General features: G+C 38.5%; 1 protein-coding gene across 3 annotated transcripts in view; it reads left to right on the forward strand.

Annotated features, from left to right (window-relative positions):
* CRYBG3 (crystallin beta-gamma domain containing 3) overlaps positions 1-16054 on the forward strand; it is a 91490-nt gene that overhangs the window by 22548 nt on the left and 52888 nt on the right. For all 3 annotated transcript variants that reach the window (XM_085240024.1, XM_085240038.1, XM_085240030.1), the window contains exon 3: positions 3650-4086. In XM_085240024.1, coding sequence (XP_085096150.1) covers positions 3650-4086 — 437 coding nt within the window. The remainder of the gene's footprint in view (positions 1-3649; positions 4087-16054) is intronic.

Consider the following 16054-nt stretch of genomic DNA (forward strand, 5'->3'; position numbering starts at 1 on the left):
CAGGCTGCTGTAGCACTGCAAGAGGATCTTTTTGTTCTTTTGATTAATGAGACAAAGTGTAAGTAGAATCGGGGTCAGTGGTGTCCTTTCACCATTGTAAATATCTGCTGAAGTTTAATTGCGACACAGATGCAGCTGTTCTGCTGAGATGAACTAAAGGGCTGGGCTGCTGAAAACAGGTGGGACATACCAGGGTAATAATTGCTCTGCATATACCTGGCACCCTTTCTGCTTTTTCCTAAGCACTTGCCAGTGGCTTCTGTCATAGGCGAGCTCAGAGAATAACATTGGAGATAAGAAGTGAAAGTTATCTTGGTGTTGCCTTCTGCGATTGCTGTCATACTGCTGTGTTGCTCAGGCGTTTGTGTCTGAAGCCTCCTGCCGTATTAATGCCTTACTGGATTTACAGGTCATGCGCTTTAGTCTCATTAATTTAAATATACCATTATCCTAAAATACATACTTTAAAATCGGAGACAGGAACAGGTTTTTTTGTGTAACATCTAAAAGGCGTTCCAACTTCAAATTGAAATTTTGTGTGCAAATGATAGAACATCAATAGCTGATGCTCTCTTTTACAGTAAAGTGGAGCAGACTAGAACATAAGGAGAGTAGGATTGATTATATTGAAGAGAGGGAAGAAAGATTTGCATAGGTTCTGTGTTGAGAACTTAATATCCACAATATCATCAACTATGCATAGTGTAAATGTTCTCCAGGGCTTATTATGTGAGATATTCCTCATGGTTAAAAAGGTATGGAAGGACCCTTTCATATTAAAACTTCCTGTTCTTTTGATTCAGCAGCAATTAAGCAAGGAAAGGAAGATTAAAGAGCAAGAAAGTCTAAATAAATTTTGTTTCTGGAAACAGAGACTACAAAACAGCTTTTCATGCAGGATATAAATTATGCTTATACTTAAGAAGCAGCGTTTTGCAAGCATAATGTCTCAGAGCTGCTAGAGGAAGATTTCAATATGCAGAGATTTAGCCATGAAGTCTCAGTTCCTAGTAGAAGAAAAAAATTCCTGAATACAAATGTCTTAAAAAGAATATAAATAAATAATAAAAAAAATAAAAATAGAGATTACTGAATAGTTAACAAATTTTGAATTTAATATTTTCTCTTACAGTTAAGAAATTTATCTGTAAATTTCATAGATATTGTAGTAATCATGAGAAATGTTTATAGTCTTTAACAGTTATATCTGCAGAGGAAATAATAAGGTTTGTATGCACTTCCTGTACTGAGATACTCTTTTAAACCTGTCAAATTTGTGTTAATCACAAAACAAGGGACAAATACCCTCACTTGAAGGTAAATCAAAAGCAGGTATTGAACAATGCTGAGAAGTTGATTACAGTAAAACATTCTCGTATCATCAAATTTTGGAAATTAAACTTCTTGTTTCTGTTTTATACTGCTTTCTACAAAGCACATAGTTACGATGAGATAAAGTTAATTACTCAGGAGATTAATCCCAGGTTTGTGTATTAACTGGATAGTTTGTCTAGTATTAAAGACAACCAGCCAGCACTATGGCACTCCTGTAAGCTGCTCTGTCTTCTATTTCATTTCTGGGCATGGGTCTGGATAGAGTTGACTTGTAAGATTACGTGGATGACTGCATGTCTTTGTGATAAATCTGCAGTTAATTTATGCAATATGAGGGGAAGCAGGTAAGGTTTGTTATGGGGGGGAGCAGAAAAATAGTCTGAAGTTTGACTTACCTTGCTGTTGAAAGTGTAGTAAAAGTTTAATGTAGGTAAATGTCTTATCTGTATGAATAAAATACAGGTTGTATGGATTTCTCAAGGTACATTAATGCCTTTTAGTTTCTATCCTCACAATAAGGCATTCTATTTTCAGCACATAAATCTAGTCATTCAATATTAAGCAATTGCATCTTCTATCTGATGAAAAAGGTGACAAAATATTCCTTGAAGATTAACGACCATTACCTCTTAGTAACACTAGTTTTAAGAAGTTAATGTTCCTCCAAGCATGGATGATCCATTAAAACACTTTTTTCATCATTAGCATGATTCTAGATGCACTATCAACAAATAAGTCTACTTGCTAAATTACTTGAAATACACGTATTTTCAAGTTGAAATAAGATTAGTGAGCTAGTGAAAATAGTAGCTTTCTGATTGGATTGGATTGGATTGGATTGGATTGGATGAGTAGGTGTTATCCAATTTGAAACAATTAGCCCTGTTCAGTGATATTACCTACACAACTAAAACTTGCACAGGACTTTTTATTCATGTTTTCCTTTCCCAGTCCTGCTGAGCAGGATAGAGTTCATCTAAGAAAATCTGGGATAACCTTATTCTGTTTTAAGAAACTGGCTTGAAATTACAAGAATAGTATTGTAAAGGTGAAATATAGCACCCTCTGCCAAGACAGAGGATGGAAAAGATTGGAGGGGGGGGGTTCCCAGCAGCTCTTCCAGGAGAAAAAATGAATGGTGGTTTAAAGGAGATGTCCACCTGTGTTAGTATTAATTATTTTCACTAGGCTATGAACAGCTCTTATGGTCTGGGTGCAGGGAAGCAGTGGCATGTAGGACTTCGGCTGTGTAGAAAAGTGTGGTTTGAGATTGGTAGGCTATGGAGCTGTGTTGAGAGCACAAATAGATTTGGAAATGCAGTTGTGTGATAACCTGTGGAGTTGAAGGAGAGACTGCCAGAGAGTGTGCTATGGAGGTCACTAAGGATAGCAGATGGGATTAAGTTTTGGCACAAGTTGAATTTTGTATCTAAATTCTGTTCATGATTCTTATTTTTCTTCTAAAAGAATAGACTACTAAACACTTAAGACCATGTTATGTTTGTATTTTGCTATTGTGTGCCCTTATTCAGCTTACACATGCACAAAGCTTTTTCCACGGGTCTGCGCTTTTTCAGTCCGCTTGTAAGTATTTAATGGTACGCCTGAGTTGGAGTATAACCTGAAGGAAGGAAAGTGAGTTAGTTGCAGTCCTCCTAGGTCCAGAGCATGTTGAGGCTGCAGATGGGTAGCATCTGACTCAAAGCATTCAGAAGAATTGAAAGTTTCAGGAGCAATAAGAAAATCAGCAGTCTGTCTGCTAGTACAGCAATGTACTCGATGATCTCTAGAGGTCCCTTCCAACCCCTACAATTCTGTGATTCTGTGATACCATTTACCTTATATGATCTGTTAAGAAAGAGCTGCTGAAAACAACTTACTTTTTTTTTTTTTTCATTTAAATTTTTTTTTTTTAGGTCTAATCTCATAATTCCCTTGTGGCAGGACATATTTGTCAGTAAATACACGCTAGTATTAACTTAGAAATTCTCCTGCTCACTTGTAATATAAGGACATGAAAACTCATTCTTTACTTTTTCCTTCTTTTTTTTTTTCCTGCATTTTGAAGTAACAGTAGTTCTCCATCTTTCACCCTGTGTTCTACTTCCACAACAGCTGCTTTGTCACTCTTCTAGCCTACATAGCCTTCTTGACTTTTTCATACGTGGAGAGAAGAGATGGGCACAGGGTTTTGGTTTTAAAAAGAGCTTTCAAACAACAGATTTACTTAGAAGTGAGTAAAAAATAAGAAATTTGGCAATGAAGGGAAATGACAAGAGATGTTGCGTTTATCTATCTCTTGATTTTATTTTAGGTTTATCCAAATGAAGAGAAGAACCATTCCACAGAAGAACTTAGCAAGTCTGACATCCAAGAGGAGCTGAAAAAGGCTAATAGCCTTCCTAGTTTGACTCCTGGAAACAAAGCAGCAGATAAAGACAAGCAACCCCGAGAAGGTTTTTTTCAGTTTCTTGGAAGCTTGTTTAATCTTGCAACAAAATCTTCTTTGGTAGACTCTAAACCATCCGCCTGCCAAGATGAGCCCAACAGATGTGAAAAGGATTTACAGAACACAAATACCCTTACAGAGGGCACGCAACCACAGCATCCAAAAACTGAAGAGCCTGTCTGTTCTACAGCTAGAATAAAAGAGGACTCTGTAAATAAAGATGACATGATCTTAAATAACATTGGGAAAGACAGTTCACAGGATCAGCAAGGAGGCCGGAAACGATCTGCTGATGTGAAAAAGTAAGTTTTGTATTTTGATACTAAATTACTGAAAAGCATATATGTGCAGGGAACTATGGTGACTAAGTTCTGTTGAGCGAAGGGCGGATGACTGACGTTCCCAGGGATGTTTGGAGTGTCCTTGACTCAACTTTGTGCTAGCCTCTGTAGTAAATACCATACATAAATGGGGAGAAGTCAACTTCTACAAAATACAACTTTAAGAATGTATTTCTATATGTATAGAAGTTTTCTGACCATGGGTGATAGATTCATTATAGATCATACTAGATATGAGGAGAGAAAAGAGGTGGCATTTAGAAATGCATTCAGAACTGTAGACTTATTTAAAAGAAAAAAAAAAAACTTAAGTCTGTACTGTGGGCTAAGTAGAGGTTAAAATTCTTGTCATTTTTGTATTTTGCTACTTCATAGCTTCTACTTCTGCAAGTAAGGTTTCCACATCTTTAAGTTGTCTTTCCTGGTTTATTTAACTTGGCACTTTTGCTTGTTTATGTTGTTTCCCTTTGTTCTTAGCATTTTTTTCTGTAATTAAAAGATTATATAAAGTACTCGATTAGCCTAAGTATAGAACATCCTCAACAGTCCTGTAATATTTCCAAAAAAATATTTCCAAAAAATTGATGCCAAGGGCACCGATGCGTATCCGGGAGTAGAAAAGCTAAAATATTGCCTATGCTTCACCATGTATATTACAAGATATTCTGTCTCTAGTACAAATATACATAGTATTCCAAAAGTATTTGTAGCTGTTACGTTGAATATTTGACTGTATGGGGTCCAGTTTCTGCTTCGTATTCAGAATGTGAACTTGCCTACCTGTAATTAATTTTCACTGCCAGGATGTGTATTTCAAATTTTAAGCCAAAAGTAATGACTTGTATTCAGTAATTCTATACAAGTACTCCTGTGGTTAGTGAAAGGAAAGTAACTCTCAGATTTCAGAATTGGTAGATGCACTGAGCGTGAACACTTTTTTTTTTTTTTTTCTTTAACTGTTGGTTTTGGGGTTTTTTTTGCAAGTTTTAAAGTTAATTTGAATTGCATTCAATCTATTTATCTATGGCAGGTGAAGCATTTTATCTCCAGACAGAAGATCAGAGGTTCGCAAAGTAGCTGCATAATGAATTTTGCTTTCGCACTGGAGATGCCTATATCTGTCCCTGTTATTCAGTTTGATTTTCAGATTGATTTTGAGAATCTGTAATTCCTGTATAACCTTTATATTATAAATGCAGTGGTGATCTGGATGTAATTAGGAGACATCACCTCTTCAGGTGAACCTTAGTCTGTATTTCCACCACCAAAATACCATACTGTTTGTAACAGTAATGATTGTGTTTTCTTAAGTACTCTTTGGTTTGGTCTGATTGTTACAGTCAGCCTGTTTTTATGATGGATTCTTAATGTACTAGCACGTCTGACACTCCTTCCAAAATGTAAATTGCAGCCCATGACCACTTCACTGGTCTATCCCTTTAATTGTTATCTTGGGAGGCCTAGATGTATAATATTATTCAGTCTAGTTTCTGAACAAACTGTTTTATCTTAAAAGATGTTGAACAGGCTGGCATGCTTCAGGAGCCTCTCACTGCTGTTTGCTGTTTTAGTAGTATGCTCTGGAAGCTAAAGATAAAGTTGTGTGCCATAATGCCAGGAGCTGTGCAGATGCACGTCAGTCCTTTCCTCAAAGAGACCATAGTAAAAAAAAATGTAATAGGTATCAGTAGATCTTTCTCACTTTTTTCTTCAATTCATGTAGTTTCTTCCATCTTTTATCTCAGTGTACTTTCTACAGTGTTTTCTTCAGTGTTCACTCTTTCTCACTTTCTCCATATGCAGCTGTTGATCTTCAGTTTATGGTGGTGGCAATTTGTTCTTTATGCAGTTTTTTCCTGACTCTTTTTGATGACAGAGTTGATCAGTTCATATGCCATTGTTCTGTCATTTACCTTCAGTCACTCCCATCTATTCAGATGACTATGAATACTGGAGTTTCAGCTAAAGGCCCAGAATATGAGGAAATTAAACATGGCAATTGCAGCTTGCAAAGGAAGAGTAGATGAGAGGCAGCCATGTGCACCTCCAAAGAATTCAGTCTATTTTTTTCTTTCAGTCCCCTGGATGATGCTCTAAGAGAATGGTGCTCATTTCTCCTTCCAGGTGGAAACCTCTGGCTTCTGTTGACTTTTCAGTGCATGAAGCAGCTTTGTTTGACTTTCCAGTTTTATGGATGCATACAGGTCTGTGATTAGGATTAATGAGAAGGGCAATGTGTTGAGGGTTCTTATTTTTTTTGCTGTTCTGTTTGTTTTATACCAGTGCACTTGAGTAGATGCTGAGTAGTAATGGATGGGATGCTGAGCTGTCTACACACATAGTTGAGAAGGTTGGACAGTCTCAGTATTCAGAGCAGTGCAGATTTATACGTAAGGCATTAATGAATGCTTACACAGTTCAGAGGATTTGAGTAATAGCTCATTTAAGTGACTTCTTTGTTTTGCGCAGGTATTTTTTGAGTTAGATTTGTTTTATTGAAATCAAAGTTGAAGTTGACATTTTCAATCGACTGTATTTTAGTATGGCCTATATTGTGAGATAATCTATGCAAATAGTGTAGATTTTTATCTTTGTGGTTTACATGTCTTACAATCAAGGAAGAATAAAAGGATCTGTTATAGGTTTGAAAGTTAGAGTGAGTTGGTCTATGTAGAAAATATTTTTTTTTCCCCAGAAACTTCTAAATGTAGCTGTTGTAATATTGGGCAAACATTAAAACACATTTTCCTTTTAAAATTGTTTTCAAAAGTACAGCTTACATTCTACCCTTTTTGGCTCAGCACACTAAAAAGTTGAGCAATCTCTGTGCAACTTCTGTGTATGTTTTTCTCTGCCTGACTACACAGTGTGAACAGAAGAGAAATTGAAACAATAGTGTGGAAGCAGAGGTTTGTACTGGTCACCATTTTAAACATTTGAATTAAGAATGCCTATTTTTTATGCTATGGAGATGATTATGTCAGTTTTACTCTCTTTTAGTTTATTATAACTTAAAGGATGTAGAACAGGTGTTTTGTTTTTTTCCTCTCTTCAGTGCTAGCTTCTTTGCTAAATATTATCTAACTGATTTTAATTTAGCGTAGTTAAATTGTAAAAAAAACACTCTTGATTGATGACAGATGGCCTGATAGTTTTGTAGAACGTACTGCAAACTAGCTAGCTGTGAGTGCTAAAAACATGAACAGTGATGGGCAAAAAGATGTAGCAGAAAGGAACAGAACAGTTTGTAGGTATCATGAAGGAAACTGGTGATGTGAATGTGATTGTCTGCTAATATCTTGAGGACTGGGTCCTAAAAGACAGATGAAACACATTAGTGATCCATACATATTCAAAGGCACTGCTGATTCCATTTATTGTTATATTAAAACATAGTTTCTAACATTTATTTCAGAGAAGAGTTGAAATGTAGGGCTTTACAAATATTTAAGGTGACTGCAAACATGAATTATTAATCTTGTAACTGTTTCCTGTGTCATGAGGAACGTTCTAAATGAACTTGTTAATTCTAAACTACTGTTAAATATTAAATTAGAGGTTGTTATCTCTGGTTAGGGGGAGGCTGCAATGATAAGTAAAAGAGGAACAGTTGTTAGGTTGCATAATTTCCATGAGTTATTTTGTGTGGTGTTTTTTTAATAATAAAAAAAAAAGAACAAAGAAACTTTCAGAAATTAATAACAGTCAAGTAGTCTCAGAGCATGCAAGACTGAGACCCAGACAACCTGATTAACCTCGTATCCTTAAAGCAATGTTTTGCAAAATACAAGGAAATGAGACTGCTCTGACTTTGTAGACTGAGGTTACTTCTGCCCTCAGTGGGAGGCCTGGCCTTTAGTAGAGACTCAAATTTCCAGGCCTTGAGCCAAGGAGAGTGGAATTTGTGAGCTCAGTCTGTGGAGCGTGTGTTTGCAAGGGACAAAACACGTAGGCCACATTATTTCTCCATCACCCTCGCTGGCTGACAGGCTCAGTGGTAATTGTACCTTAGAGGCTTCTGGTCCTTTATCCAGACGGTGACAGGTTGTAAAGAAGCAGCATAGAGGACAAAACCATGATAAACTGAACAAAGTCTTTAGGCAATAATTACTGTAAACAGTAATGTAATAATTGTGATACTGAAGATGAATAATGAGAGTTGAGTTGGCTAGATCTCCAGCTATTGCATCCATTAGTTTTCTAGTTGTCTGGGATGGCTGATTATTTCACAGAATCTAAAAATCGTAGGGATTGGAAGGGAGCTCTGGAGATCATCTAGTCCAACCTCCTGCTAAAGCAGTTACCTGTAGTAGGTTACACAGGAGGGCATCCAGGTGGGTCTTGAATATCTTCGGAGAAGGAAATTCCATAATCTCTCTGGACAGCTTGCTACAGTGTTCCATCACTCTAACAGTGAAGAAGTTCTTCCTTAGGTTATTATCAAACTTCCCGTGTTACAGTTTCTTCCCATTGCCTCTTGTTCTACTGATGCTCACCCTCAAAGAGTCTGCCTTCATCGATTTGACTCCTGCAATTTAGATGTTTATGAACAGTAATAAGATCCCCTTCAGTTGTCTTTTCTCCAGTCTTGAGGAGTCCCAGATCTCTCAGCCTTTCCTCATATGGGAGATGCTCCAGGCCCTTAATCATCTTTGCTACCCTCCACTGTACTCTCTCTAGGAGATCCCTGTTTTTTCTAACTGAGTAGCTCAGAACTGGAAGTAGTTCTCCGGATGTGGCCTCCTCAGCAGAGAGTAGAGAGAGAAGATCACCTCCCTTGACCTGCTGTCCACACTCTTTTTATTGTACCCGAGAATGCCATTGGTCTTCTTAGCCACAAGGGCACACTACTGGCTCATGGCCAACCTGTTGTCCACCAGGACACTCAGGTCCTTCTCTACAGAGCTCCGCTCCAGCAGGTCAGGCCAATAACCTGTACTAATGTATGCGATTATCAGATTCCTCTCTGCCCAGCTCTCCAGCCTGTCCAGGTCTTGTTGAATGGCAGCACAGCCTTTTGGTGTGTCACCCACTCCTCTCAGCTTTGTATCATTAGCAAACTTGCATTCTATCCCTTCATCCAGGTCACTGATGAAGATGTTGAACAAAACCAGACCCAGCACCAATCTCTGGGGTAACACTGCTAATTACAGGCCTCCATCCAGGCTTGTGCCACTGATACAACCCTCTGAGCTCTGCCAGTCAGCCAGTTCCTTACTATTGAGTACTGATGCAAACAACTGGGCTTGTTCTCTTCTGTAAAAAGTTGGTGATGAAGGAGTGTTGTTGGTAAAATACAGTCATAAAATAACATTTGTTTAGCTGCAAGTGGGAAATAAGACAATGTATTGACTGCTACATGTAGAAAAATCTTAATAGTCCTCAGTAGGTGAGTACAAAGTATAAAAGTGTAAAGTTTGTATTTAGTTTTAGGCTCTACAGTCCTTTCTAATGAAGTTAAAAAACAACCTTTAATTGATGAAATAATACTTAAAAGTAAAACCAATGAAACAGTGGGAATGCACTTCACTTAGTTTCTCACCACTGAAAGTCTCTCTATGAGAGAGATTGAAGTTTCATAATGTAAGCGACAAAGACAAAACATGATTTTACTCCACTGTATTTCTTGCCTTTAACTATGAAGAAGCAATTTGGCTTCAGAATTGAAACTGTTTCCCTAAGACTCCTGAAAATGGCCTTCTTACACCAGATTCTTAGGAATGCCTGTCGTGGTAATCAGCAGTACACCTTACAGGAAACTGAGAACATAACTCAAATGATTTCCTTTTCTTTTTCCCATAGGGAGAAAAAAAAGAAAAAGGTAGTGTGAGTGATGACCCAGATCTTTTCTGTTGACTGCTTGGCATTTGCTTATCTTCTCCTACATTTTTTAAAATTTTTTTGTAATGTCCAGTAACAGTAAGTGGATGTTATTTATAGTGAAATGCCTAACAGTATTACTTGTGAAATTGCACTTGTTTTGGAGTTCAGCAAGAAGCTTTATTGCATTGCTGAACATGATTGATGAGATGAAAATCGAAGCTGTTGAAAACTCTAAATGTTTCTATTGTAGAATCCTGACCACTAGTTAAGATTGTAATACTCAAATTTAACAGAGTATTTAGGATGCTAACTTCTCCCTTCTGTTACGATCCTTGCGGACATGAAGTGAGTAAGAACTCCTCCCCTCCCACAACTGCAAGGATTTCCTAACAGTGAGTAGAAGATGAGGGGGTGATTTCAAAAGCAGTGCTCAGAACAATCTGTTTTTATACTTTGCGCCCTACCAAGAACCAAGTTCTTGTAATAGTTTAGCTACAGTATTGCAAGGTATTTCATCCAGAAGGAGAGGTGAGGAGTTTGAAACCAAGTGCAAGATTTTTTAGGTTATACATTGTTGAATTTTGTGAGAGTTGTTTTTTTTAATATACTTAAAGTCTAGAAAAACAGCTGCTTGCTCATTAATTGCATAGTATTTCCCATTTTAATAATGTCAAAAAGCCTATCCTTTTATTTTGCTCTGCTAGAAAAGCAGATTGTAAAATCCTCCAGATAAATCTGGTTCACGTGTCTCTTTCAAAGCTTGTTATTCACCATTGTATTACTGGTCAGAAGCAATCTTGTGATTCAGAAGCACAGGCATCAATTTGTCTGATTGATTATTTATTGTGGTTTCGGTTCAGTGAGCAAGTAGCAGCATTCATCTTTCTCCATAGTTGTTTTGGCGCAGAGTCAGGAGTAAATCAATGGTTTACAAGCAATGGTCTCACCAGGTAACTCCTGAGGAATAACGTAGAAAAGTGGGGAAGATGCCATGGCATTTGCTGAAATTGAATCCATCTTGTGATCAGAGCCATGTCCTCCTCCTCTGCAACTGTCTACCCAATACTTGTTTTAAATACAGGACCTAAAAGTTTTAAACCACAAGTATGTGCACAGCGTAACAGTGTCTGTTCAGTTTTGAAAGCATTTGTTTGGGTGACTGCTGCAAAAGGAAGAAAAAACTGCCATGTTAATTACTTGTATGTAAAATGTAAGTATATTCTAATACATCTACATACCTACATAGCTAAGAGGTACCCATAGACTCAAATTTCAATGAGAGCTAAAGTCTCTGTGGCTGAACACACGGCTTGTGACGATAAGGACTGTGCTGGGGTTCAGCAGCCTGTGGGTTTGTGGCAGTACTCTGCTGCTGGAGAAATTCAGACCCAGGCCTGCCTGCTGGGGGTGAATACCTGCCCTAAGCTGGGACGTGTGCCAGAGGAAAGGTGGCTGCTGACACCAAAACGGAGATCTGAGCCTTTCTGAGGGATGAAAGCTTCACGGTGCTAAGAGTAATTCATAACAGATGCATGGTGCAAAATTCAACTGAATTAAGTAAGTTGAAAAATAAATCATAATGTTACTTTTTTTCTCAGAATCACAGAATGGCCTGGGTTGGAAGGGAGTTCAAGGATCATGAATCTCCAACCCCCCCATGCAGGGCCACCAACCTCCATATTTAATACTAGACCAGGCTGCCCAGGGCCCCATCCTGTCTGGCCTTGAACACCTGCAGGGATGGGGCACCCACAACCTCTCTGAGCAGCCTGTTCCAGCACCTCACCACTCTCTCTGTAAAGAATTTCCCCCTGATATCCAAAGAATTTTTTCATTCATTCAATTTAAAAACAAAAACTGGGTTATTCAACTGTGCAACAACATTGCACAACTAATAGTGACTGTTTCTTAGAAATTTTACAGTACTGTTTTCAATTTCAGGTGTTCTTTGTACCTGCAGTGGAATTGTCCAGGCTTCCTGGGTATTCATTTCTCAATAAGAACTTTTCCTTCACAACTTCCTTTTCACAGTTGTTGGGGGTGATAAGTATCATCAGAAGAACATTATTTCTGGGTTACTTCTTTTAGGCTGATGGACTGTGAGAATATAAAGTCCCCTTTGGTGGCCTTTTCAAGAGCGAGCCCAGAACCTACCTGATATTCAAAGGCAGTTTCTTACATCATCTGCCATTGTAACATCTGCCTGTCTCATGTTAGCATCAGTGTACATGAAAGGAAAGAATAATCTTTGTGTCAAGCATCTGCAGTCAAACTCCCGTTTCCATAACACATCAGAAGCAACACGCTTGTATAAGAAGAGTCTAGGAGGACTGACTTTCTTCAATATTAGGACAGGGAGCCTGAGGAGCCATCTTATTACTATCCTCAGCTGTTTTCTAGGAGGCCTTGGAGGAGATGGAGGCAAACCTATCTCAGAGATGCACACTGATGGAAGGAGAGATAACAGGAATTTGGGATATTCTGATACTGGGAAATGTGTTTTCAGAGTGAGGGAGATCACATGCCTGGGTGCATGTGCACAGGGCTCCTATCCCAGTGACATCCTCAGACGCACCTCACCCTGATCTTATTGCTCAGAGTGGGCATGGAATTAGATGATCTCCCATGGTACTTCCTAGCCTCTCCGGCACTTCTGTGCCTGGAGACTTCTTCATCCCAGCATCCTGCTCCTCAGAAAAAGCAGATCTTGTGCACCTGAATATCTGAGTTCTTGGCACAGGGGAGGAAAGAGAGAGCTGGCTAAGCTACATGAGGCATGTGAGGTGTAAAGTTGGCACATAGGTGCCGTATACGTGTGCATACTTCCCCCAGCTAAGGCGCTGGAGGGTCTGCTGCTGCCAGGTACTGGGGAAAGAGAGCAGTGATCCCAGACTCTTCATGCTGATCTTGGTCTTGCAGCTGCTGATGTTGGGTAAGCCTTGATCTGTCCTTTCTTTCTTCAGGCTGCAGAATATAGTTACTTTCCCAGATGTGAAAGATAATCAAGATACAGTGCCATGAAAAAACAGGAAAAGGGAAAACATTCCTTCCAAGGTCACAGAGACAGCATTTGTTTTTACTAAGATTGTCTTTGACTCTTAATTGTCCTTATGGAACATTAGCTTTGAAATTTCCTGCAAAATCAACTGTGTGCAAATGACTTCGTTTAAATGAAACTTTTGACCTTTTGGAATATACAAATGTGAAGTCTCAGGACACTCAGTATTTTAAACTTAAGATTTAAATCATGAAGCTATAGCCTCCAGCTAAAAAATAACGTTCAACGTTCATTGATCTAAGTTGTATATGGCAAATTTTCTTTTAGTTCTCAGTGACTTTTTTTTCAGTAAGACACTCAATTTTTCCCTTTCTGAAGATCTGACATGACTGTAGAAACCAGCTAGTTGAAGAAGTTGGAGACAGCCAAAAGATTTTTCAGAGCATCTTTGAGATAATTATTTCCAGACAGAAGACCTTAACGTAATTTTTAAAAAGTTGCCAGTTAAGTAAGCAGTAAAAAAAAAAATACTAAGTGGAAAAAATTAAAATAAACAATGGCATAATTATTTTACAATTAGGAAGGAATAGATGGAACCACAAGAGGCATACTGATGTAGAGCAGTGGTTTTCAGCCTGTAGCTGGAAGACCTTTCTGGTGTGGGAGCTACTTCTGAGAGGGTCTGTGAAGGGACATTAGGGAAAACATGTGCATTTAAGCTTTGAAAAGGTAGGAGACAGCTGGACTGGAGGGGCATATCTGGAAGAGTGAGGCATGGAGGGGGAAAAAAAGGCTGTTGCATGTCTTGGGAGAGAGCCAAGAGTATGTGCTGCAGAAACAGGCCAGCCAGCAGTACACTTGCACTTGAACACTGCTGAGCATGAGCTGGTAAGCCCGAAGTTTAGCCGTGGGGCTAGCTGTGCAAGGGTTTTCTAGCACGGATGTCCCAAAGTGCAAATGAATCTGTGCTGCCTGGGGATCTGAGGTGCCGTAACCATATAGAGCTATATCATACTGTATGATCTCCCTGGCGCTTTTTGAAAATAATCTGGGGATACCTGCTTTCTGTTGTATCATATGTACAAATATGCGAGGTCACCAACTTGATGATGTACACTTGATGAAAAAAAAAAAAAAAAAGTGGAAAAATTTAGTCTTTATGGATGCACTGAGATGAGGCATTCAGGGTAATCAGATTCCTCCTGCTTCCAGGCTTTAAAACTAACAAGCTTGTTTTATAACTAATGCTGCTTCTGGAGCAAGTTACACAAACTGTCTATCATACGAGATGTGTCAGAAGATGTACCCCTCCCTTTCTTGAGTTAGCCCCCTTTGAACTTTTTGTTTCTCTTCCAGAATAGAAATATCTCTACGAGCACCTATTTTTGACAAATTTAATGTAACTCATGTTGACATGTTCTCTTGTTGCTGTCAAACAGTCTTTTGCAAAATAGGCATTATAGGGAATTGAATAGCTTTCTATACAGAAGAGAAAGAAGGAATCTCCCAGCATTTGAAATGTGTGACAGAATTACACATTAGGTTCTGTGTGTAATCAGGCTTTCATCTGTTATCCTCATATGAATTCGGAAAAAAAAAATTGCAGAGAGTTTTTAAGGTAAGTTCTGAACTGACATACTCTCCTGACAATCAGAAATGAATTGTTACTTTAAATGTCTGTGAAACAAGTCTCTAGTGACATTTTTAAAAGATTTTGCATGACAGAGCCCGCTTCTTAATGTGTTTCATAAGACTTAAAGCAAGGTTTAGAGTAAGCCATCTGAGTTGCAACTACCGCAGGGGAGCATAGGTTTTCATTTTTTAAACGTCTTGTTGCATGGGAATATTTGGATTGCAAACACTTCTACTTGCTCTAAAAATGAACGTGGTAGGAATAAAAGGTCCATTGACAAAATTGTTACAGTATGCTGAGAATCAGATCCTTGATCAAAGGTCAGAGATCCCAAAGTTACTGTGTCTGTGTTGGAGAGGTTAGTTCCTGTTTAAAAGAGCATGCAGTGCAGAAGCTTTTGGAAGAGACAAGTACGCATGAAAGCAGAGCTGTAAATTAGGAGATGCTGGCAGAGGCCAGCCACAGGATGAGGCTGCACAGGATGAAATGATGTTGTCACTGCTGGTCAGGATTGGGTTTGCGCATAGAGCTCTGTATGTCATGTTGCTCTGAGTCTTGCTCAGATTTTGACTACAGATCAGTCAATCATAGTGCAAAATTCCCTCAGAAGACAAAAAGAAACAAAGTTAGGAGAAATGATAAAAGGCACGTGGTAGGCAAGAAGGAAGTTCTGAGTGTATTTATTTTGCCAGACCATGTATAATAAATGGAAATCCTATCTGGGATCTGTAGTTTGAGTCATTGTAAATGTAGTACCCCTCCACGCTGGGTTCTCATTTTGCCCGTCTATAGTCTTGTCTAAAATTAAGCTGTTCATCCAGTTTCTGGATGCTTTCAGTTTAACAGTTGCTGAGCTCATGGCTGAAATTTGAAGGCAAAGTTGGATGGGGGGAACAAATAGATATTTCCTACGTTTGTGTCAGAGCACTAGTTATTACCACATGTTTATAGATAAATTCTGAATTCATCCCACTATGTATTAGGAAAAAAGCAGCTGCAGAGTAAAAGACACGCAGTAAAAGTTAATTGTCATTGATCAGTTTATTCAAAATAGTGCTTCATTTGTGGTGGAAATGAGCATTCAGTACCTTGCAGTACCGTTGAACAATCTTACTTCAAAGACGTTTTATAGTTTTCCCCTTGAAGAATTGGTAGCATTTGTTTAGCAAATTGGTGTAAGCCTCGTTCTGTTTTCTTAAAAGAAATGTCTGGTTTCAGGACTGTTGTAGACTGACTTTTATATTTGAGATGGACCAAAGTATGATAGAACTGATGGTTGAATTTTTTAAAAGCTTACCAGTGATTATTTAAAACAGTTTTACTTCTTTGTGTCTTAACTGAGATGGGAGAGGATAGCCAGTAAGGTTAATTCTTTGTGACATGACCAGTTCTTATGCATTCTTCAGACTCATTTTTACTATGGCTCGTGATGAGTAAATAGGGTGCATTATAGAGCTCAGCAATTCCTTCCTCTG

Source organism: Meleagris gallopavo, chromosome 1 (assembly GCF_905368555.1).
Source record: "Meleagris gallopavo chromosome 1, MGAL_WU_HG_1.1, whole genome shotgun sequence".
NCBI classification, from domain to species: Eukaryota; Metazoa; Chordata; class Aves; order Galliformes; family Phasianidae; genus Meleagris; species Meleagris gallopavo.